Here is a 22348-nt window from a genome sequence, read left to right on the forward strand (position 1 = left end):
TTACCACATGCCTCAGCAATGATGAATTATATATTTTTACAGTCCCTTGTGTCTCCATTGCTACCAAGCAAATGCTTAATGTACATACATTTTCTTCTTTAAAACACTATTTTGAAGAGGTAGACTTTAGCTTGAATTTGTGGATAAAACACCGCACAAACACATTTAACATTTATTCACCAGAAATATTCAGGCTTCCCTTTTCAGTAGAAGTTCCAGATTTATGGCTTATTCTTAGAAAACAGTAATTACCTTTGCTGTTTTACTCAGTCAGGTTTGAAAATGAAAGCTCCATTTTTGCCTCATTGATTTGATGTTATCTTCTTAACACAAAAGGTCAGCTTTAAAATATAAAGCACTTTTATAATTTTATCACCAGCTTATTGCATAGGAAAAGGGGAACATAAGAATTGTACATTTGCTCCAAGTTCTATAACCTGGCATTTATTTACTTGAGACCTAACCTGACACCCAGTTTGGCAAGACTTTAGTTTTCAAATTTGCATCCATGTTTCCAAATCTCTCCACATGCCATGTGCTTTTACATCTTTCCCATCGTTTCAACCCTCATCCTTGTTTAATCATGCCAGCATTGGCGTCTAAATACTTAGTTGCCCAAGCTTCAGAATTCCATCTCTTTACTTACGATCAATCTCTATTTCTCTCTCCTTTAAGATACTGATTAAAAGCTACTTTCTTCTTTTGGTCACCTGCTAATAACTTAGGTGCCAGCAAAAATCTGTCAGTTTCAAGTTGAAAACATTTACTTTTCATATTAATTCTTTGGGATGTGGGTGCATTCAGCAAGACCAACAGTCATGTCAGTGCTTAAATAACCTTAAGGCGGCAGTGCTGAACATCTTAAATCACTGCAGTCAGTTTGGCAAAAACATGCCTGCCAAGCTACTGGATCGGGAATCCAATGATTTAGAGGTTTTAGCTATTTATTTCTAGGTCAGAAAGGAGTGCTACTGGAATGAAACCTACAAATGGCGGGGCTTCCATGTGTCTGTTGACCTTGCCCTTGGTATTGGTGTTTGGGAGGGGCTGTCACAGTAGTCAAGGCAAGTCCCATCAATGAAATGCATTGGATTTGCACATAGCAGCAAAAGAGTCATAGTCATAGAATTATACAGCATGGAACCAGGCCCTTTAGCCCAACTTGTCCATACCAACTAACATGCTCCATCTACACTAGTCCCACCTACCTGCATTAGTCTCATATCCTTCTAAACCTATCCAGCCATGTACCTGGCCAAATGTCTTTTAAAGCAGCAGCAGCAGCAGTAGAAGGAAGAAATGTTAAGATGCTGAATGAGATGACAGTCAGGTAGTTGGAGATTAAGTGTTGTTGATGTTGCACGCATCCAGTCAAGTGGGAAGTATTCTATTGTGCTCCTGACCTGTACTCATCCTTCTAAATTCCAGTGTATACAAGCCCAGTTGCTCCATTCTTTCAACATACGACAGTCCCGCCTTCCCGGTTATTATAAAGCCACACGTAGATTTATAATTAAGTTAACATTAATTTTGCATTATGTGAAGCCAGCTGTAATATGGTCAAGAATCTGGTTGTACATTATAACATTTGGATTGTTTAAATTAGTTCAGGGTTCTACTAAAACATAAGATCTGAGCAAAATGCAGAGACTGAAGCACATGGGAATGGTACCTGAACTGAAATTCTTAAATGTATTAGTGAAAGGAGCACATTGATCTTTCACAGGCTGAGCTAAGTGTGAAATTTATTGCCAAAATGCATGACTAAACTGCAAATACCACTCAGCACAGATAACGTAATTTAGAATTCATGTCCCTAAAAAAACAATTTCCATCTATGTCCAGAGAGTTGATATACAACACTACTTAAACACATTTGTAAAGACACCTTTAAAGGACATAAGGGAACTCAGCAACCTAAATTATAATTTTATGTGCAGGCCCTAAACCAGGTGGCACATTTTCTGATTACGCATGGATTTAACTTTAACACAATTTTAATCTTATAATCAAGGGGATTATGGTATAATCTTAAATGCAATAATAATACAAATCTTCTTCAATAAAGCTCTGGGCTTTGTCATTGAAGTATTTATTTAAAGCAGATTAAAATTTTCAATTTACCAACAGATTATATTAATTCATGACTGTAATCCTGTTTCCCTGCTTCATAATGAAGTTCTCCTGCATGGACAGTCCTGTTATTTCTTTTTATCTATGGATAGTAGACTTACTGACAAGATCAATGTTTATTGCAGTCCTTATGCTGAAGGTCCTGTTAGTCAAGGAATCGCAGGTTTAAACATAGCAATGGTGATGGAACAAAAAATTACTTCCACCATCAGGATGGTGTGTGACTTGGAGGGTTATCTCTAGGTAATGGTACTTCCACATGTCTGCTTTTATCCCCCTCCTCAGGCTTTGGAGGTGCTGTTACAGCAGCATTAGCAAATAATTGTTGTAGGTGGTACATACTGCAGCCATGTTGTGTAGGTGAGGTAGTAAGGATACATTCAAGATGGTGGATCAGCTTCCCACAGAACAATTAATTTTTCCTAGCTACTTTTGAGCTTCTCAAATGAGATTGGAGTTGTTCACACCTAGTCACACATGGAGTATTCTATCACTCTGCAGGTCTCTGCCTTAATATTGGTGGTATGGCTTGGTGCAGTCAGGAGGTTAATTCCTTGCTGGAGGATAGCCAGTGTCTTGCGTCAGGGTATATAGGTGGAAGGTCCAATTAAGTTTCTGGTCCCCATGACACTTTTGTTGGGCAATGTAACATTTTGTTGGGCATTGTTCATTCTGAGCTCTTGTTGTGGATGGCCAGTGCACAGCCCCTCCGTGCTGTAAATGTTATTTGGCATTCATCTCATGCCTGAATGTTGCCTAGGACTCAATGCAGTCAAGAAAGGTTAGTCTGTTTTCTGAGAGGATGTGTGAGGAATTGAACATTGTGTAAACATTTGTGAATAAACCCACTTCTGATGTATATAATGAGAGGGAAGGTCACTGATGAAGTGGTTAAGGACTGTTCAGCTTAGAAATCTGGCCAAGGAACTCCTCCATGTCCTGCAACACTCAGGAACGGAGATGATTGACCACCAACACTACAACCATGTTTCTTGTTGGGGTTTGTTTGGCAGGCCCATTCTGACACCAATGTTTTTGCTGACTGGGTCATGTTTGTCAGTAACATTGCTTATTCACTGAACTTAATGAAAGGACGACAGATGGCACAATGGGCTAAGTGTTCGGCTGGCAACCGGAAGGTAGCTGGTTCGAATCCCGCTTGGAGTGCATACTGTCGTTGTGTCCTTGGGCAAGACACTTCACCCACCTTTGCCTGTGTGTGTCCTTGGGCAAGACACTTCACCCACCTTTGCCTGTGTGTGTGGATGTAATTATGTGAAGCACTTTGGGGTCAATGCAAGTTGACTAAAAATGTGCTATATAAATAAAGAAATTTAATTTAATTTAATTTAAAGTCATTGAAGACTTTGTGCCAGTACTGACCAGTGGTTTTTCCAGGTACTGTTTGACATGGACAAATATTGATTCATAAGATGAGAGAGGATGGTTAGTGGTAATCAGTCAGATATTTCCTTGCCACTGTTTGACCTGATATCATGTGACAGGATTAGAATGAATGTTGAGCTCCTTCTTGACATCTTGTTTGGTGGATCTGTCTTGATGGTGGGACAAAACATTAAGTGATATGATTAAGTACTCTTGGAAATGGGCAGATGGATGCGATTCTATGAGCACAAAAACATTAGATTGTCACTGGTTTGGCCTGTGGGACAACCATCTCAGTTTAGACATTAGTCCTGATGTTTGCACAAAGTTAATTACACTGGGAGTGAGTCCAAATCCAAGTCTGATACTGTGCGTCCATTCAATTTTTATTCTTATTGTGACTTAAGAACTGAATGGTTTTACAAGTCATTTCAGAAAGCAGTTAAGATCCAATTACAGTATATGGTTGCTGGTCTGTGATCACTTGTAAAATAGTAGATTTCCTTCTCCGAAAGACATTTGTAAAGGAGATTTCATGATTTTACTTCGGAGTCACGTGAGTGGCTTATGGAGCCGAGCTCCAACATAAAAGAAAGTTGGAGCGGCTTATGGAGCCGAGCTCCAACATGACAGGCTCTGGGAGATGGAGTCTAGTCACTGTGGGCACTATGTAAAACCCACAGCAGCACCTCTTGTAGGGCTGCACAGTGCATCTCCCTCGTCAGAGTACTGGGGGGTCAATTCTGGGCTGACCCTGAAGAGGGGTTTTGACGAACAAAACAACAAGTGTGCAGGGGGTGCAGGAAGGCAAAATCTACTGGTCATGGTGTCCAAATACATACAGCCAGACCACGATGGACACCACTGCAAAAATACTTGGGACCAGGAAACTGCGCATCCCTGAATGTTCCAGTCGTGGAAATAGCATCTGGAAACATGTCGGAGCAGGACTTAGGAAAGCCCTGGGGCTCATAAAGGCGACAACATTAAGGATCTCCTACAGCCAAAGACAGCACCCTTATGCACCCACCAGCAGAACAAGAGAAGCTGGTGAAAGCTCAAAGGCCGGGCATACAGGACAGCGGTCTTTTAGACCATAGCCCAGACCGGCCTTTCTGGAAGATGCGTAAACCCCCAACCCAAAAACAAACCCAGACACCGGCGCCTCAACCTCCACGAAGACCACACAGAAGAAGCAAACTTCCACTGGTAACAATGGAGGTAGGTGGGTCTGGTCCCTTACAAATTATAGGAAGAGTGGATAATACACACATTGGTGGGAGATTACACTCTTTTAGATATGGTGTATATTAACTACAGACACTTATATCCTAAGCAGTATCCAGGGATATACCATTGAATTGTGCAAAAGGGGTAATGGGTAAACCCAACACGATTGGCTGGAATACATTGTACTATATATTCAGTGCAAAATGGGAACTGATAACTGCTAAAGGACTGATTTCCAAAGGCTACTCCATGGCTAGCATCGACCTAAAAGATGCTTACTATTCAGGACCTACACGGACTGATCACAAACGTTACTTTAAAAAAAACTGGATGGGGCAGCTCTGGCAGTATAGAGCTCTACCAAATACATAATCATATGATCAAACTAATTGTGGGCATAACTTTGGAGTTGGCCTAACTAGCTGTAACAGCCACCATACAATTGGGTGAAAACTGGGGTGATCATCCATCCAGTTAAATCTAAACTAACGCCTACCAACATAATGGATTATTTGGGGTTCACCATTGACAGCTCACATGTCGGTGACTTTACCAAAGGACAAGGCTACAGTCTTAACTGAGGCCTGCAACAACCCCACTGACATCAGTGAACCGTCTATCAGATTGGTAGCAAATATAATTGGCATATAGTGTCTGCATTTCCAGCCACACAATTTGGACCTTTGTATTACCAAAAATCTACAAAGGGCAAAATACAAACACTCAAAGTTAATACTGGTCATTTCGACAGACCAATAAGCCACCAATCAAAGCTTATGGAATTAAAATGATGGAGGGATAACATTCGGCATTGTTCCAACCCTATCATTATCAACAAACCCTTAGTGGTGCTACAAACTGATGCCAGTGCGCTTGGTTGGGGTACTACCAATTTCCATCTCCATCTGTGGAGGTAGATGACCGGAAGTGGCAGCGTTGGGAACGGCTGCGGCTCGCCTGCAGTCCGTTTGTCTTTACTTTTTTGTGTTGTTTTTTTTCGTTTTGTGTAGTTGCGTTTTTGGTTTTTAGGTTGTGTTTATGTGGGTGGGGGGGGGGGGGGGGGGGGGGGGTTGAAACGGGGTTTGCTGTCTCTCCCTTGGGGGGAATACGACTTTCGTCGTATCCCTCGTCTCTGCCTCCATCTGCGCTGAGGCCTAATGGTGGAGCTGGCGACCTCGGGACTCCAGAGGCAGCCTGTCAGGACTTGCCCTGGGCTCGCTCCCGTGAGGGCGGCCCAGCTCGGGGCTGGAACTGCGCTCCCGTGAGGACGGCCTGGCGAGGGGCCGAGACTCTCCCGCGAGGGGCTGTGGCACTCCCGTCGGAGTGGCCCAGCCCGAGGGAGGAACGGCACTCCCGTCGGAGTGGCCCAGCCCGAGGGAGAACGGCACTCCCGTCGGAGTGGCCCAGCCCGAGGGAGGAACGGCACTCCCGTCGGAGTGGCCCAGCCCGAGGGAGAACGGCACTCCCGTCGGAGTGGCCCAGCTCGAGGGAGGAACGGCACTCACGTGAGGGCGATCCGACTCGGGGCTGGAACGGTGCTCCGGTGGCTGGGACGGCGTTCTGGCGGCGGTGACCCGAGTCCTGGGTTCAGCCGCGGGCCAGCGGCTGCGTATGCTGGACTGGAGGGCGGCAGCTTCGACCACCCCCGGGCCGCAGTGTTTGAGCCGGCCCGTTGCGGGGTTCGGTGACATGGATGGGTTCCCCTGTTACGGGATGAACCAATAATCTGGTTGTTTCAGGATGGTTGTGCCATCGCCCGGTGGGGAATCGCCTCAGCGCAGAGGGAGAAGAGGAGGGAAGAGACAGTAACCCTAAGATTTTTTGCCTCCACCACAGTGAGGAGGTGCTTGGTGGATACACTGTGGTGGACGTTAATTTGTGTTTACTGTTGTTTATTATTGTATGATGTATGTATGACTGCAGGCACGAAATTTCGTTCAGACCGTAAGGTCTGAATTACAATAAAGGGATTCAATTCAATTCAATTCAGATGAAAGGCACAGGAGGCATCATTTTCACAGACACTGGGCATAAACTACCTGGAAATGTGGGGTGCGTTCTATGGCCTAAAGTCATACTGCTCTGGGATAAATCACCAGCGTGTTAGACTACAGAGTGACAATCTGACTAATACAATTTGATAATGGTGTATCCAGAGAAATATTGGAATATCAGCTACTTACCTACCAGGTAACCCAAAAATTCAGTGACAGACATCAGGTCACGCAAATTCAATAAAATAAGACTTAATCACCAGTTACCAAACTGTGTTTCTTGGGAACCAGACCCTGGGACAGCAGGGACAGATGCTTTTCACTGCATTGAGGGGGCAATTGTTTATCTATGCATTCTCTCTTTTTCTGCATCATCAGTCGGGTATTACGAAAAATACAACAAGACTCAGCGTCTGTTAATTGGTAGTGCCGATTGACCTACTTAACCATGGTTCCCTGTGATACTCAACATGGGGTTTAACCATGCATCACCATCCTGAAACAACCAGATTATTGGTTCATCCCATAACAGGGGAACCCATCCATGTCAAAAACAACAAACCTATCAATTTGTAGAGTCTAAAGAAACCTCTACTGCAACTGGGACTGGCGGACCGAACATTGAACATTATCTCAGCGGGCCACAGACAGTCCACCAAAAACTATATCTGGTATACAACAGGAAATGGGAGATATATTGTCACAGAAACAACATCACCTACAGTTTGATGAACATAACGTCTGTTCTCGAATTCCTGGCAGGCCTCCATTATGATGAGGGGCTCAGTTACAGTGCCATTAACTGCGCCAGAAGTGCCCTATCAACATATCTATGGCGAGCGTCATTCTGTTGGGACACACCCCTGGTAACCAAACTTATGATGGGAATTTTTAATATCTATCCCCCAAGAACCAGGTACTCTCTAAATGGGATATGAGTATTGCCCTAACGTTGCTAAGGAATTGGTCTCCAGCAACAGCTCTGTCCCTGCAAAGACTGACACACAAAACAGTCATGCTGATGGCTTTGGTCACGGCACTAAGGGTACAGTCATACATAAGTTAAGGCTGGACTATATGACTTCTTCAACAGGAATATAACGTTTCATATTACGAATTAGTCAAACAGAACAGATTGCAGAGCCAATTTTAAGTTCTGTAATATAATTTCACCCCATAAATAGGGGCTATAATTTGTTGTTAACAATTTATCATGGATTTCAATGTTGGATTCATGTCTAAACATGTTAACACAATTCCTCCCAGTCAATTAGGCAGATGTGATGCATGGACTCGTTTCCACGGCATGAAATCACAGAGCTTTGAAATCTTCACGTAGTCACTCACGTGACTCCGAAGTAAAATAGTAAGATTAAACGAGAATTTACCAGTTCGAAGTTTGATCGTTATTTTATGAGGAGTACGTTGAGGGAATACGTGCCCTCCGCTCCCACCCTTGATCATATACTCAACTGGTATTTTCTTCTCTAATCTTACTATGTTCAGTCATTACAGTTATCTGTGATTTCACACCGCTGCTTTGAAGAATGACACGCCTTGCGTCCTGGCGGGGTTCTTCACGTATTCCCTCAACGTACTCCTCATAAAATAACGATCAAACTTTGAACTGGTAAGTTCTCGTTTAATCATACTATTATGTCACACTGAAACTGATTCTATTTGAAAAAAATACAGATTTAATTAATAGAATTCTCCAGGTGAGACTTTAGTATAAAAAAATATTATCTTTTTAAAAAAGCACAAACTGCTTGTTTCATGTTGCTTTAAGCTGAACCATTTTAATCTTGAGAATGCAGAAATGTAAACAATACAAATTTATTATATATATATATAAGATGGGGAAACTGGTTTTCTGGAAATACTGAGATGAAAGTGGTGGGAATACCTTTTCAATCAATCTTGAGATTCGTAACATTTGACTACCAGCATAATACTAGTTGAACCCATTGAAAATGCATCAGCAAAACATGAACATATTTATATATCTGGGATTCCAACCTATAAGGTTTGTAGGTAGAGACTCATGTCGGCACTTGTCTGTGAAAAGAGCTTGTTGTGTTTTGAAGAAAACGTGGCAATAGTCCCTGTCTCAACTACGTCTTCTGGCAGCTCGTTCCATTTACCCCCCACCCTTTGTGCGCAAAAGCTACCACTCAGATTCCTATTACATAAATCTTTTCCCATTCACCTTCAACTTATATTCTCTGCAGAACAAATTCACTGAACTAATTCCCAATTAACTCATTCTCGAATTAGATTGGCACGTTATCCTCACCTGTTGGGCTCCACCAAGTTTGGCAAAGAAACTGAGAAGTTGGGAGCGAAAAAAAGGCTTTAAATAGGCGGCATCTTGATGGACGTCTGCCTTATCCAATCAACGCCGGGATGGGCCGGCGTCCTGGCCAATGGGGCGGGTTAGGGGGCGTTCCCGGAGGCGGGACTTGAGGCCGCGCGCTGGGTTTCGTCCGTTTTCCATTCAAAACACAACTGGCCTTGCAGGAGGCGTCGTGCTTGTCGCGTGACATTTCATTTTTTATATGTATATATATATTTTTTAAAAGAAGCATGCTTATCGTTAACAGGTAAGCATATTGTGCGATACCGTGCGCCAAGTTATGAAGTGAAGCGCGGTTTTTCCATTTTGTCTGAACATGCTTTTCACCAGTTTTGTCTCTCCTGTGTCAGTCACATGTTTTCTTTCAAAGCAAATAAACAAAAACTACAAAGGGAAGGGGTCAGGTGTTTTCGTGGCCTTTTTGGAAATGAATGGAGAAAATTAAATGTATGTTTTCCTCTACTTTTTCATCAATTAAGGACTTAATTTTTCTCTCCTGTCGGTTAGATGTTTTCTTCTAAAGCAAATATTTAAAAAAACTATAAAGGGAAGGGGTCAGGTGTTTTTAGTAGCCCTTTGGAAATGATTGTAAAAAATTCAATGTGTATTTTCCTCTACTTGCCAGTGTTGTCAACTGTGTGTGGCTTTCTTTTTTAATGAAGATGGAGACTGCTTAGCTCTGTATTGAACAGTCCAGTGGGAATGTGTTTACATTTGCTGGCAGTGGATCAACATAAGGGAACATGATTACAGTGAAGATCCAGGCTGAGTTGAAGTGAGGTTAAAGGGAAATTATATCTGCTGGCGTGATCTGTAACCAGCAAACATTTGGTTGAAAATGTCAAGCTGTTTGATTTGCACATGACTGTGCTCAACCACATTTGGATAGAACACAGAAGGTGTCCCTAGTTATTGAAAAATGGTGGCATTGTGGACTCAAAAGCATGTGGCAAGGAGCAGTCATGGATCTGCATTGCAAATGCCTGCCCTGAACCTATGTTATGGAGAAATTCATTCAGACAACCTACAGGCAAACAACTTACATAATTTCTGCTGTTGCTCATCCCAGACTCATAAAAGGATGCTGATCACAAGGTCGTTAGCACTACACATACTGGTTGAGTCACAAAGTCCTGGAAAGTTGATGGAAAGGTGTGAATTTGAACCAATAGGGGAACTAAGAGATTCATAGAATTGAATAAATCTGATTGGCAAAGCTAGTGATTTTGATGTTTATTGAAGAGTCCTTCTGACAGTTTCGCCACCTCCAATGGGATCCCACCACTGGCCACATCTTCCCATCTTCTCCCCTGTCTGCTTTCTGCAGAGACTGCTCCCTCCGTAACTCCCTGGTCAAATCGTCTCTTCCCAACCAAACCACCCCCTCTCCTGGCACTTTCCCTTGCAACCGCAGGAAATGCTACACTTGTCGCTTTACCTCCCCCTCCTTGACTCCATTCAAGGACCCAAGCAATCTTTCCAGGTGCGGCCGAGGTTCACCTGCACCTCCTCCAACCTCACCTATTGCATCCGCTGCTCTAGGTGTCAGCTGCTCTACATCGGTGAGACTAAGTGTAGGCTTGGCGATGGCTTCGTCCAACACCTCTGGTCGGTTCGCAATAACCAACTTGATCTCCCGGTGGCTCAGCACTTCAACTCCCCCTCCCATTCCAAATCTGACCTTTCTGTCCTGGGCCTCCTCCATGGCCGGAGTGAAGCCCACTGTAAATTGGAGGAGCAGCACCTCATATTTCGCTTGGGCAGTTTACACCCCAGTGGTATGAACATTGACTTCTCTAATTTCAGGTCGTCCCTGCTTTCTCCTCCCCTTCCCAGCTCTCGCTCAGCCCACTGTCTCTGCCTCTTCCTTTCTTCTTCCCGCCCCCCCCCCCCCCCACCCCACCCTCACATCAGTCTGAAGAAGGGTCTCGACCTGAAACGTTGCCTATTTACTTTGCACCATAGATGCTGCCTGACCCGCTGAGTTTCTCCAGCATTTTTGTCTACCAGTGATTTTGATGGTGACTGCGGAACGACAGGATTACTCCAAACCTATCTGATGTATGGAATGCTTACTAAATGCTTCAGGGGAAAATTAATTTGGTGTTCTTACCTATATGTGACTCCTGACCAATACTGTTTGAGAACTACTGTCTCATTTTGGGGATAAAAATATATCTGTGGATTCCAGAAACTGGTCCATTAACCAAGCTTGTCCAAGACAACTATAAAACACTCATCTTTAAGATAGTTAAGAATGGATATTAAATAGTGGCATTGCCAGTGGTGACCCCCATCCTATGAATGGAGAAATAAAAGGCTTTGAGATGAAGTTATAATGATGAAAAAGTAGTTTTGAGCTTCTTTGATAATGCAGTGGGAACAAATAGCCACAGAATGTATCCAGTGATACTATTCTCATGTCTTGAATTCTCTCCTTCAAACTTTCACCACATGTGCATATATCTTTTATTATGCAGCTTAGAGCATATTTAATTTGAATGCCACCCTTGGAATGTTTTGACTATGGTATGTAAATATAATTTATTTGCTGCTGTTTCAAAGGGTTGTGTCACTCTTTTTGGTCATAATATTAAACTGATTGACCAGCATTAGCTTCTGGTTTGATAGTCAGTCAGTTTTAAAATTCTCATCAGATCACTCTATAGATTTGCTTCTCTCTAAAATTGTTGAACTTGACATCATCCAGAGTTTTAACTGTATATTACTACAAAAACAATGTAATACAAAGCACAAAGTAATACCACTATGATATACCACAATTTATAATTGAAAGTTAAGATCATTGCTTATCTATGCTGGATTGATTTAAAGCTCTGTCAATTGAGCATAAAGTAATCAATTGACACACAATGACTAAAGGGATTTATAGAATTTAGAACGATCATATAAATATTAATCAATAGGCTTTTTAGAAAATGAAGAGAATAGGGATGTTAAAAATGATGTAAGAGTACAGAAAAGTACATCGTGAGCCGCTGAGAGAAAAAACATTGTGTGTGCAATATGCTGTACAATGAATTGTACCACTTGGGAAAAGCAATTGGGTTCAGAATTCCAAAACCTAGGTAGGTCATTTGTTTTGCGCACAAATGAATGATTTATGGGTATTTATTAAGAAATTGTGATTTGAATTTTCAGGATGAAGCAGCTTGTATATTTTCTTCTGGTTGGATTGAACATTCTTTCTCATATGGAAGTGGATTCATCCGTCGATTTGGAAGAATCAATATGTATTTTTAAAAACGGCGGTGACAGCAGTATTTGCAGGCAAGCTCATCAATGATAACTTACTCTGGAATAGTATACTTGGCTCCAATTTAAAACTCGCTTATTGGCATGCTTGCATTCATCATAATAGATAGATAGATAGATAGATAGAATTTATTGGAAATGGTACACGCGGCGTGTAATCCCTGCATTTTGCCAGTGGTATTCTTAATGTAGATATAGGCTATTCAAAAATGAGTGAAGTTAATTTATATTGTTTATTTATGTTATGTACATTAGTACCAATGATTTTGGTATTGTTTCCCTTGAGTTTCATTTCATTGTTTATTATGAACCCACTTTTATTTGATTTTTTTTTTCTGAATGAGCAACAGCAATAAAATTCATCAAATAAACCAAATGTTGAATTGGTATCAAGCACCATGCAAAGCCAAATTCTTGTCACCAAATTGTTGAGGTATTTATTCAATAATATATAATGAGTGCTGGTAGACAGAATGACATGGGAATCATTGATGCTCATTGTAGAGGAATATAGCTAAGTACACACATGTATACTGCCAGGAACGAATGCCCAGGAATGAAAGAGATTACAGAAAGTGGTAGACACTACATGTTCTATCACACGTACTGACCTCCCCATAATCAAGGGCATCTATTGGAGGAATTGCCAAAAGGCAGCCACTATCATCAAGGACCCTCGCCACCCACCCATTCGTATGGACTGTTAAGCTGCTGCAAATAAGAATTTCATTGTTAAATTGTCCATACATATGGCAAATAAATATTCTTGATGCTTGGCATCTAACACATTAATGAATACCACTTCTGATGTTATTTTTCATTTTGTTGATTTTACCAAGAAGATTGGTCATATTGAAAGCAAAATGTCTGATTGTGTCTTAAGTTGGCTGGTGACCATTGACCATTTTTGGATAAGTAGAAGTTTCTCATGCCTTTTTCTTTTAATCATTGTATGGCCCAAATTGACATTGTTACAACCAATAGGTGGGACATTTCCAGCAAACATTGTGTGCTTTCTTCCAAATATAGAAACCTGAAGCATTGCTCCCTTAAGAAGTGTGAAACTTAAACAGAAGTACTGTAAAAGAATCATAAGATAAAGGGGGACTGATGGTAGAGTTACATGTTTCTGTGCTGTGGCTTTGTCATAGCACAGAAACAGGTAATCGGATCCAGGAAGCCTGCATTGGTGTTTTTATCTCCAAATCTATTATATCCTTTTAAATTTTTTGTATGCTTTGTTATTTCATTTGCAATGTCATAGAAAGCTCTATTTACTGTGATGCTTTTTGATATTGTCGTCTTTTCATCGCCCTGGCTATTGAAAACAATTTACCAATATTGACTTACAACTCTTAATAATGTTAGGGTTATGTTCTATTATCTCAGCTCTAGTGAAACTGTTCTTGGATTCTCTTAATAATTTGTGCACTCATTTAAAATGTTAGTGGTTCTTTAGTACTGTACCTTCATAGTTACATCTATATCCATGTAATAGGTTATAGATTCACATTTTTATTTTCTGGCTTTGTTTTTAAACACTCTCAAAACAAAAATCAAATTAATGCACTGCTAATTTAAAAAAATGGTGGCATGAAAACAATGTGCAAAAATTATAATCAATTATTATGTTTGAACAGCGATGATTAAGCAGCTGCGATTCTCTGTCAACTCTTATGCATTCCCTATGTCTCCCCTAAGGTTATGATTTACTGGGTAGGGTGTAAAACCAGAAAGATTTACAACCAATCAACAAAGTAGCGGAGGAACTTAGCAGGTCAGGCAGCATCTATAGAGTTGACAGAGATGTTTGAGTTAGTGCCCTTCTTTAGACTGATGGAGTAGGGGGGGAGAAAGCTGGAAAAGAAAGGTGCGGGTGCAGCAAAGCCCCATAAGGTGCTCTTCTGGGCTTTTACCCCAAACCTACCTATTTTTTCCAACAAAGAGTCTACACTAGAGAGGTCTTCTGTCCATTCTCTGCACAACTGGTGCCTGACCCACTGAGTTCTTCCAGTATTTTGGGGGGTTTTTTTGCTCCATTTTCCAGCATCTGCAATCTCTTGCGTCTCGAAGATATAAAACCATTTTGGGGAGGTAAAATCTGCAAAATTCCTCTCTAATGGACCACAATGACCCTGCTTAGATGTTTGCAATCAGTCCCTTACAGTATCTACCTGTTCTGGGTGATGACTTCCATATTAGATTTATGCTTGCAAGAATTCAGCAAATCACCATCCATCACATGAAAGAACAGACTATAGGTAGTGCAGTTGTCCTCTTCCATCCTGTGTCAAAGACCAAGTCTTGACACCTAACCTTGAAATAGCAATATTCAAAAAAACCTTTGTGCTTTACAATCTGTTGGAGTGAACTATCTCCCCCAAACACAATTACTGATTTTGTCATCTTATGAAATAGAATTCTGGTAGTGACTAATTTGTGCCACTAGGTGGTACAGGCGTGCTTTATATTTCATTTTCAAAAGTTGCGACTTCACTGGAAAACTAAACGGAATTACGCTTGGAGGTAAACTAATTGAAACCTATCATATTCCATAGTTTATTGTTCATACTCCGTGTAAACCCATGATTTAAAAAAAAGTACTATTTGGTTACCTGTCCCGAGTCTGAATGGGTTATGTGTGAATTCAGCTTGAGACGGGTCTTTGTTATGCCAAGACAATTTTGGTTTGGGTCGATATGCTGTTCTGGTGCAGGTCAGTACTTTATCCAGGCTAGTTTAATATGGTGCCAGTGAGTAGTGGTTGAGCTACATTGACACTTCATTAAAGAATTTGACTCTTAATGGAAGGGTTCTTTTCAGAAATGGCTTAAGGTTTGACTCGGTCAGCAGAGGGAGTGGATGGAAAATATTGCTTAGATTTGATGTTATATTTGCATTGCTGTCATAGCTAGGCAGTGAGGTGATGATAAGGGAATTCACCAATGAAAGCAAATCAATTAAAACACTATAAAACTGGTAATTAAAAAGATCAAATGAAACCTATATAAAATGAAAAGAGTTACTCAATTTCATCTTACCTTTTTGTTTGTTCAACACTCATTCAAATTAATAGGCTTGTGCATCATGCATTAAATCCAAGAACGGAATCCCCAATACCGGTTTTAGTGAATCCCAATAAGCTTCTGCTTTGTCATTAGGCTCCGTGCAGAGCCCAAGGAGGAGTGCAGGTGGAATTTGCTGGTGAGTTTACCTGGCAAGTTCAAGGTTCAGCATCCGTGTGGAGGTCTGAAGGTATTATAGTAATAAGAGGCCTTGCTGGCAGTTATGCTGTGAAATTCTGGCCGAACCACAATAAAATTTGCACCATCATATTCTTGGCTGGATGGTTTTACTTCTCCTTTTCCAATGCTATTCATAATAACATGTATTTATGGATGTAAAAGACTGATTGAAATATAAGATTCCATTGTTTCCATGGCAAAACTAAAATTTTAAGATTGTTTTTACTGCTCTGCGCCTTTCATGATGTTCAGAATCATATATTTATTTTTAAAATTCTGTTCATTTCCAGGGGTGATCTCCAAGTGATTTATCCAGAATTGGGAAATGCAGCATGCATCGTCATCCCAAAATGTCATAATTTCCGAAAGCTCCTGAGCAAAAAATGGAGCGCACCAAATGTTAGATTTCCTGATGCCATGGAGGTAAATTATTGCAATAAAAGCAGCTTTATATGAATTGTTTACATCTAAAGTTGTTGATTGAATACCATACTATTGAAGGCTGCCATACAAATAAGTGCCTGCAAAACAATACTTTCATAAGATTAAGAAGTAATATAAAAATATCATCAGTAATGTCAGGGTTGTAAGATTGATTGCAATCTGATAAAGATGGCAGAAAAGCAGAAAGTACTGTAAATATGCATATATACTTTTATTTGTATTTCTGGATATGGACCTCACTAACAATCCCAAGATTTATTATGCATCTGCCAGCATCCCAGAAGATGTTTGGTAGGCATTTTCATTAAAAAATATATGAGTCACCCATGCTGCTGTGGAACTGGAATCAAATATAGACCAGACCAGATAACAGTTCCCCGAAGAACGCCAGTGAATGATGCATCTTGATAATGCTCCTTTGGTCCTGAGACTAGTTGTTAATTCCAGATTGTTAACTGAATTTAAAATTCCACAACTACCCAGGTGGAATTGAAATCATTTTTTTTTGAATTATTAGTTGTGGACTATGGATTCATGGTCCACAACTACAGATTGATTGCCTCAAAATATGTTGCAGCCAATAGTATTTGAAATATAACAATCTATGAATAAGCATTTCGACAACGCAACTTTATTTAAATTTATTGGAAGCATAATTTTTATTATACTAGTGAGAGATGGGAATAAGTTAAGTCATTGTACAGGAAAATAATGTTAGTAATTTAATTAATTAAAAATAACGAAACTGGAATTCAGTGATAAACTTCTGTAGATGTTTTAAATTTGGATTTTACTCTCACTCCTCCCCAATCGGCTCTAATCCAAACCTTTAGGATCAACTGATGCAGAAATGAAGGTTGAGGCATGATTTCAATCTTGGCCCTTCAGCTTGCTTCTTAAAACCTGCATGGACTCACGGGCTGGAGTTTTCGTGAACATTTACAACTTCTAACTACTACGATACACGGTCCGCACCTGCTTTAGAAGAACATCCATAATACCAGTGCTCACGAAAAGCACGGTAACGTGGCTCAACGACTACTGACTGGTGGCACTTATGTCCAGTGTGATTAAGTCTTTTGAGAGGTTGGTTATGACGTATATCAACTCCTGCTTCAGGCAGGATCTGGATCCAGTTCTATTTGCTTGCCGGCACAATGGGTCTATAGTGGATACAATCATGTTAGCTCTCCACAGCCATGGATCACTTGGACAACAGGAAAATGTACGTCAGCCCATTGTTTATCAAATTCAACTTGACATTCAACACCATCATCCCTTAAAAACGTGTTGTCAACTCAGGAGCTGAATCTTTGCTCGTCCCCATGCTAATGGAGCTTTGACTACTTCATCGGCAATCTCAATTGGTATGGTAGTGCAAACACCATTTTCTCTTTGCTGACCATTAGCACAGAGGCACCTCCAGGGGTTCTCTTTACCATGACTGCTTAGCCAAACTCGATTCCAATGCCATTTTAAACTCGTTGATTGTACCACGATGGTTGGATGAATAAAGAGTAACTATGAGTCAAAGCATAGGAGGGAAATCGATTATTTACTCAAGTGGTGCCAGAACAACAAGCTTGCTTGCAACGTTCATAGAAGAAAGTAGTTGATCATTGACGTCAGCATGGGTAAGCCAAGGGTTCATGCACCTGTCTTCAATGGTGAGACGGCGATGGAGGGAGAGAGTTAACAGCTTCACATTCCTGACCGCGCACATCTCTAATGGTCTATCCTCAACTCAGCAACTTGATGCAATTGCCAAGAAAGCTTGCCAACACTTACTATTTCAGATATTTGAGGAGATTTGGCATCTGAATAATTGATGCTATGGACATTTTAAAAGGTTGCGCTGCATACTATGGCTTGCTCTATCATGACCTGGTTTAACTAGTATAACTGATCGTTTATGGTATAATCATTTGTTGTGTTAATGTATTTAATGTATGGTAATATGGTAAAGCTGCAGCAAGTAGGAATTTCATTTTAGCGGACCTGTTGCTTATGATAATTAAACATTCTTGTCTTGATGATTGGAGAAGTGGACTAAATCTGAGTGGGAGATCTTGGAACTATGATGGATAATGGAAATTAACCGAGGGAGTTTGTAAGGCACTTCACCCTGAAATGGATGAAGAAATACGATTCTCATGAGGGAGAAGTTGGGACCAAGGAAATTTGAAATTTCACCTAGGGTGGTACATGGGTCTCTGTATTTAAGGGTGTATTGCTCTTCCTGTTTAGACTGAAAAAAGATTGCAGATACTGAATACTGAAGAGATCTTGGAAAATGTAGGGTTTAGCCTCCATGAGTGGACTTCACATGCAAAGATCTCCATGTTGAACAACTGAATGGTGATAGGGCTGATTATTCTCATCTGGGTTGTCACTGTGATAAAACACTGCCTGTTAGATTTCCCTCCTGGCTTATTATTTTATTTGCAGTTTCCAATAGTTACAGAAAATTAGACATGGAAGATTTTAACTATATTACCTGAAGATTAACAGTAATTGGCTAAAGCCAGTATTCTGATTTCAACAGATTAGTTTTGAATTGCCATTTGTTCAATTCCATGCACGGTGGGAAAGATTACAGGTAAAATAATATAACAGTAGATGGCACTAGCACAACTGAATTTCATTCGGTTTATCAACATGTATCAATATGATTTCATTGCAATTCGTTCCATCCTGTCTATTAGTTGTCCTCGGTACACTGGGATTATCCACCGGGTGGCGCCAGCAATGACTGCCTCGCCAATAGTCTGTCTGTCCCTTCCTTCTTTGTGTTTAAATAGTATGTATTAAATGTATGTAAGGTGTCCTTGAGATGTCTGAAAGGCGCCCATTAAATAAAATGTATTATTATTATGTTTTAGTGTTCTTTAGCTTGTTTTATGTGGGGGTGAGAGGGGGGGGGACATTTTTCTAATCGCTTACCTTGACGGAGATGCAATTTTTGTTGTTTTTTTGTTGTTGTCGTATTGTATCTCCGTCCGCACTGCGGCCTAACATCGAGGAGTTGTCAGCCTTTGCTGGAGATCGACCGGGAGCTCCATCGCTGCGACCCTGCAGACTTCCCATCACGGAGCCTGCGATCCCTTTGCCAGAGATCGACCTCGGAGCTCCAATCGTAGGTGCCTGCGAACATCGCGGAGCTCGTGGTCTCAGGTTAGAGACTGTTTTTGGGGAAAGTCCAAGCCGCAGGAGCTTCGATCACCCCGACGGCGGGAGCTTCGATCGCCCGACTGCGGATGATTCGTCTACCCCGAACGTGGGAGAATAAAGAGGAAGAAGATTGGACTTTTTTTACCTTCCATCACAGTGAGGAATGTGGGGAATCCGCTGTGGTAGATGTTAACTTTTATGTAGTTGTGTGTCTTTTTGCTTTTTTTTTCGTATGGCTATATGGTAATTCACATATCATTGGTACACGTGACAATAAAAGACCTTTGTAACCTTTGAATAAATGTTATGCAGTAATCAATTTAAGATTGTTACATTCTCGTGGCAGGTAGTAATCACCATTGAATATAATTATGTATGGTAGAATATGGAGCACCTTGCAAGCTGCAAATAATAACAAATAGAGGCCTGAGAACTAGATTTTCATGCACAAACTGTGCTTGCAAGTAATTGTGCAAGGTTTGAATCATACTGGCTATTTACTTCCAGTTAAAATCACCCACATTTGGGGGCACTTTTCTATGTAATTCATCTGAACATATTGGAGCTTTTGAATGCAAACTATGACATTTGTTGGGTGCCACAAAAACCTCCATATTGTGCGGATGTCAGACAAAGTGGGACCCGTTGGGTCCCAGCTTCACACGGGGGGGCTGGTCCCCCAACGCAATATTCCACCTCTCCACCAATTCCAATATTGCTGGCCAGTGGGCGGGGGAGGCTTTCTGGAGCGCATGCATTGGTGTTGTGGGCTGAAGGGACTGGTTTCCAGAGGGCTAGTGTGGACATTGTGGGCTGAATGGATTCTTGGGCAAGCAGCTCAGTCACGGAGACCTGGCAGCTCAGTCACGGAGGCCTGGCAGCTCAGTCACGGAGGCCTGGCAGCTCAGTCACGGAGGCCTGGCAGCTCAGTCACGGAGGCCTGGCAGCTCAGTCACGGAGGCCTGGCAGCTCAGTCAGCTGAGAAACTGCCAGAAATTCTGCCGAAAACAGGTGACAGACTCTGAGAAGGAAGGGGGAGAGTGTGGACAATCAATTTTAGACAGTTTCATCTTTTTTTACAGATCACAGCAATGAAGGAGGAAAGTCTATCCTTGCGTGGATCTCTGGAGCGCTAGTATGGGTGTTGTGCGCTGAAGGGACTGGTTTCCAGAGGGCTAGTATGGACATTGTGGACTGAATGGATTCTTGGACTTGCAGTTCAATCACTGGTGGGCTGGCAGTTCACTTTCTGAGGGCTGGTGGGCTGGCAGTGCAGTCACTCACGGCTGGTGTGGTGGCAGATCACTCAGTCACCCCTCCTCCCTTCACCCCCTCACTCTGCTCCTTGCCATTCCCCTCCCCCTCCCCCCCCAACGCATTCAATCCATCTCCCCTCAACCTCCCCCCAACTCTTAGTGGCTCTCCAACAGCGCAGCCATTCCTGCCTATTAGGTTCCCATTGTGATGAAGAACACGCAGGCATTGCAAGTGGAAAAAGGATTTATTAAAGTTTAAAATGTGAATGACTCTTAAAAATATAACAGCAATTTAAATATTAAAGATGAGATTTATTAAGTTCTTTCTTGTTGTGTCTCCATCAGTTCCCGGAGGAACTGATGGAGGTGATGAATATGTTTGCTTGAGATAGTTCTGGGAGAGAGAAAGCTTCAAAATGCAGAGTCATTCAACACAAAGTAGTCTTTCAGCCATAGGATCATTTTCAAGTTACTTGTAAGCTGTTAGGAATGTAAATACATTAATAAATACGTGACAAAAATCAATTTTTCAAGACCGGAAAAGTCGGCGCTGCCCAAGCAGCTGTGGCTCGCCTGCAGTCCGTCTGTCTTTTTGTTTTCTTTTTATCTTGTTAGATGTATGTTTTAGTCTATATTTAGTTGTGTATATGTGGGGGTGGGGGAAACTTTTAAAAAATCTCTTCCTTCAACGGCGATGCGACCTTTTCCGTGTATCTCCGTCTGTGTTGTGACCTAACATCGTGGAGCTGGCGGCCTCCAACTGGAATCGACCTTGAGGGTTGCGGTGGCAGAGCCTGTGGACTCGCCATCGCGGAGCTGGCTGACTTCGGAGGCTGGGTTGGCACTGTGGCTGCGACCTGACTTCGGAGCCTTCAGCCACGAGCCCTGTGGACGGTAACATCGGGAGCTCGCAGGTCGCTGGTTGGTGACCGATTTTCAGGAGCTTCCGCAACAGCAGCTTCGCCTGCCCTAAATCGCGGAGTTTGATTTGGTCCGTTCGCGGTGCTCAAAATCAGCCGCGGGATCTACCATCGCCCAACATCAACATCAAGAGCCTCGATGCAGCGGGAGAAGAGGCAAGGAAGAGATAAGACTTTTTTCCTTCCATCACAGTGAGGCGGTGCCTGGAGATTCACTGTGATGAATGTTTGTGTTAAGTTGTGTTCATTGTGTGTTTTGTCGCTTTTTACTGTAATAACTGCATGGTACGAAATTTTGTTCAAACCTGTTTGAATGGGAATAAAGGAAATTCAATTTAATTCAAATTGGTTCACATGATTAAAAATGTACATACTGTGGAATGAAATAAAATGACATTTTTCCTAACATTTTGTTTTATCTGGAAATATTCCCTTGCATGTTGTGTTGGAAGAGTTGAGGCGATTCCCGTATCTAACCCATGTCAAGGTGTGTTATTTTGGAACATTGTGAAAAGTTAGACTTTGTGCTATAAGTAAGTCAAACTATGTTGTCCAACATAGTAAAACGTTGTTGTTCCAGGAGTGCCTGGCGGGCCTGCCATCTGCCTACCGACAGTTCTACCTTTTGACCCTCCAAGTGGTATAGGAACAGCTATGTTGCTTTCTTCCTAAATGGCCAGGTTCACCCACTCCATCACTATGTCACCATTTAAACATCTCTGGATATGATTAATCTGTTTTTAATGGTCTTTTGTTGGAATAGTCAAACTTTTGTGCAGCTCTTCAGTGTGCATGTAGTTTCAAATTACATTATGTTTCCAATTATCTGTTTTATAGCACTGTAAATCCAATTCTCACACCGTCATTAATTTTGGTAAACATAGTACAGGAGCTAAAATCTTGGAAGGATAGAAAGGTTCATTAAATCTAAAAGGGA

The 22348-nt window shown here is 41.6% G+C and overlaps 1 protein-coding gene across 3 annotated transcripts in view; it reads left to right on the forward strand.

The window, feature by feature from the left end:
• The first annotated feature begins 9248 nt into the window (after positions 1–9248).
• pebp4 (phosphatidylethanolamine binding protein 4) overlaps positions 9249–22348 on the forward strand; it is a 215565-nt gene continuing 202465 nt past the window's right edge. For all 3 annotated transcript variants that reach the window (XM_033013741.1, XM_033013742.1, XM_033013743.1), the window contains exons 1-3: positions 9249–9346; positions 12262–12390; positions 15911–16043. In XM_033013741.1, coding sequence (XP_032869632.1) covers positions 9330–9346; positions 12262–12390; positions 15911–16043 — 279 coding nt within the window. In that variant the 5' untranslated portion in view covers positions 9249–9329. The remainder of the gene's footprint in view (positions 9347–12261; positions 12391–15910; positions 16044–22348) is intronic.

Source organism: Amblyraja radiata, chromosome 39 (assembly GCF_010909765.2).
Source record: "Amblyraja radiata isolate CabotCenter1 chromosome 39, sAmbRad1.1.pri, whole genome shotgun sequence".
NCBI classification, from domain to species: domain Eukaryota; kingdom Metazoa; phylum Chordata; class Chondrichthyes; order Rajiformes; family Rajidae; genus Amblyraja; species Amblyraja radiata.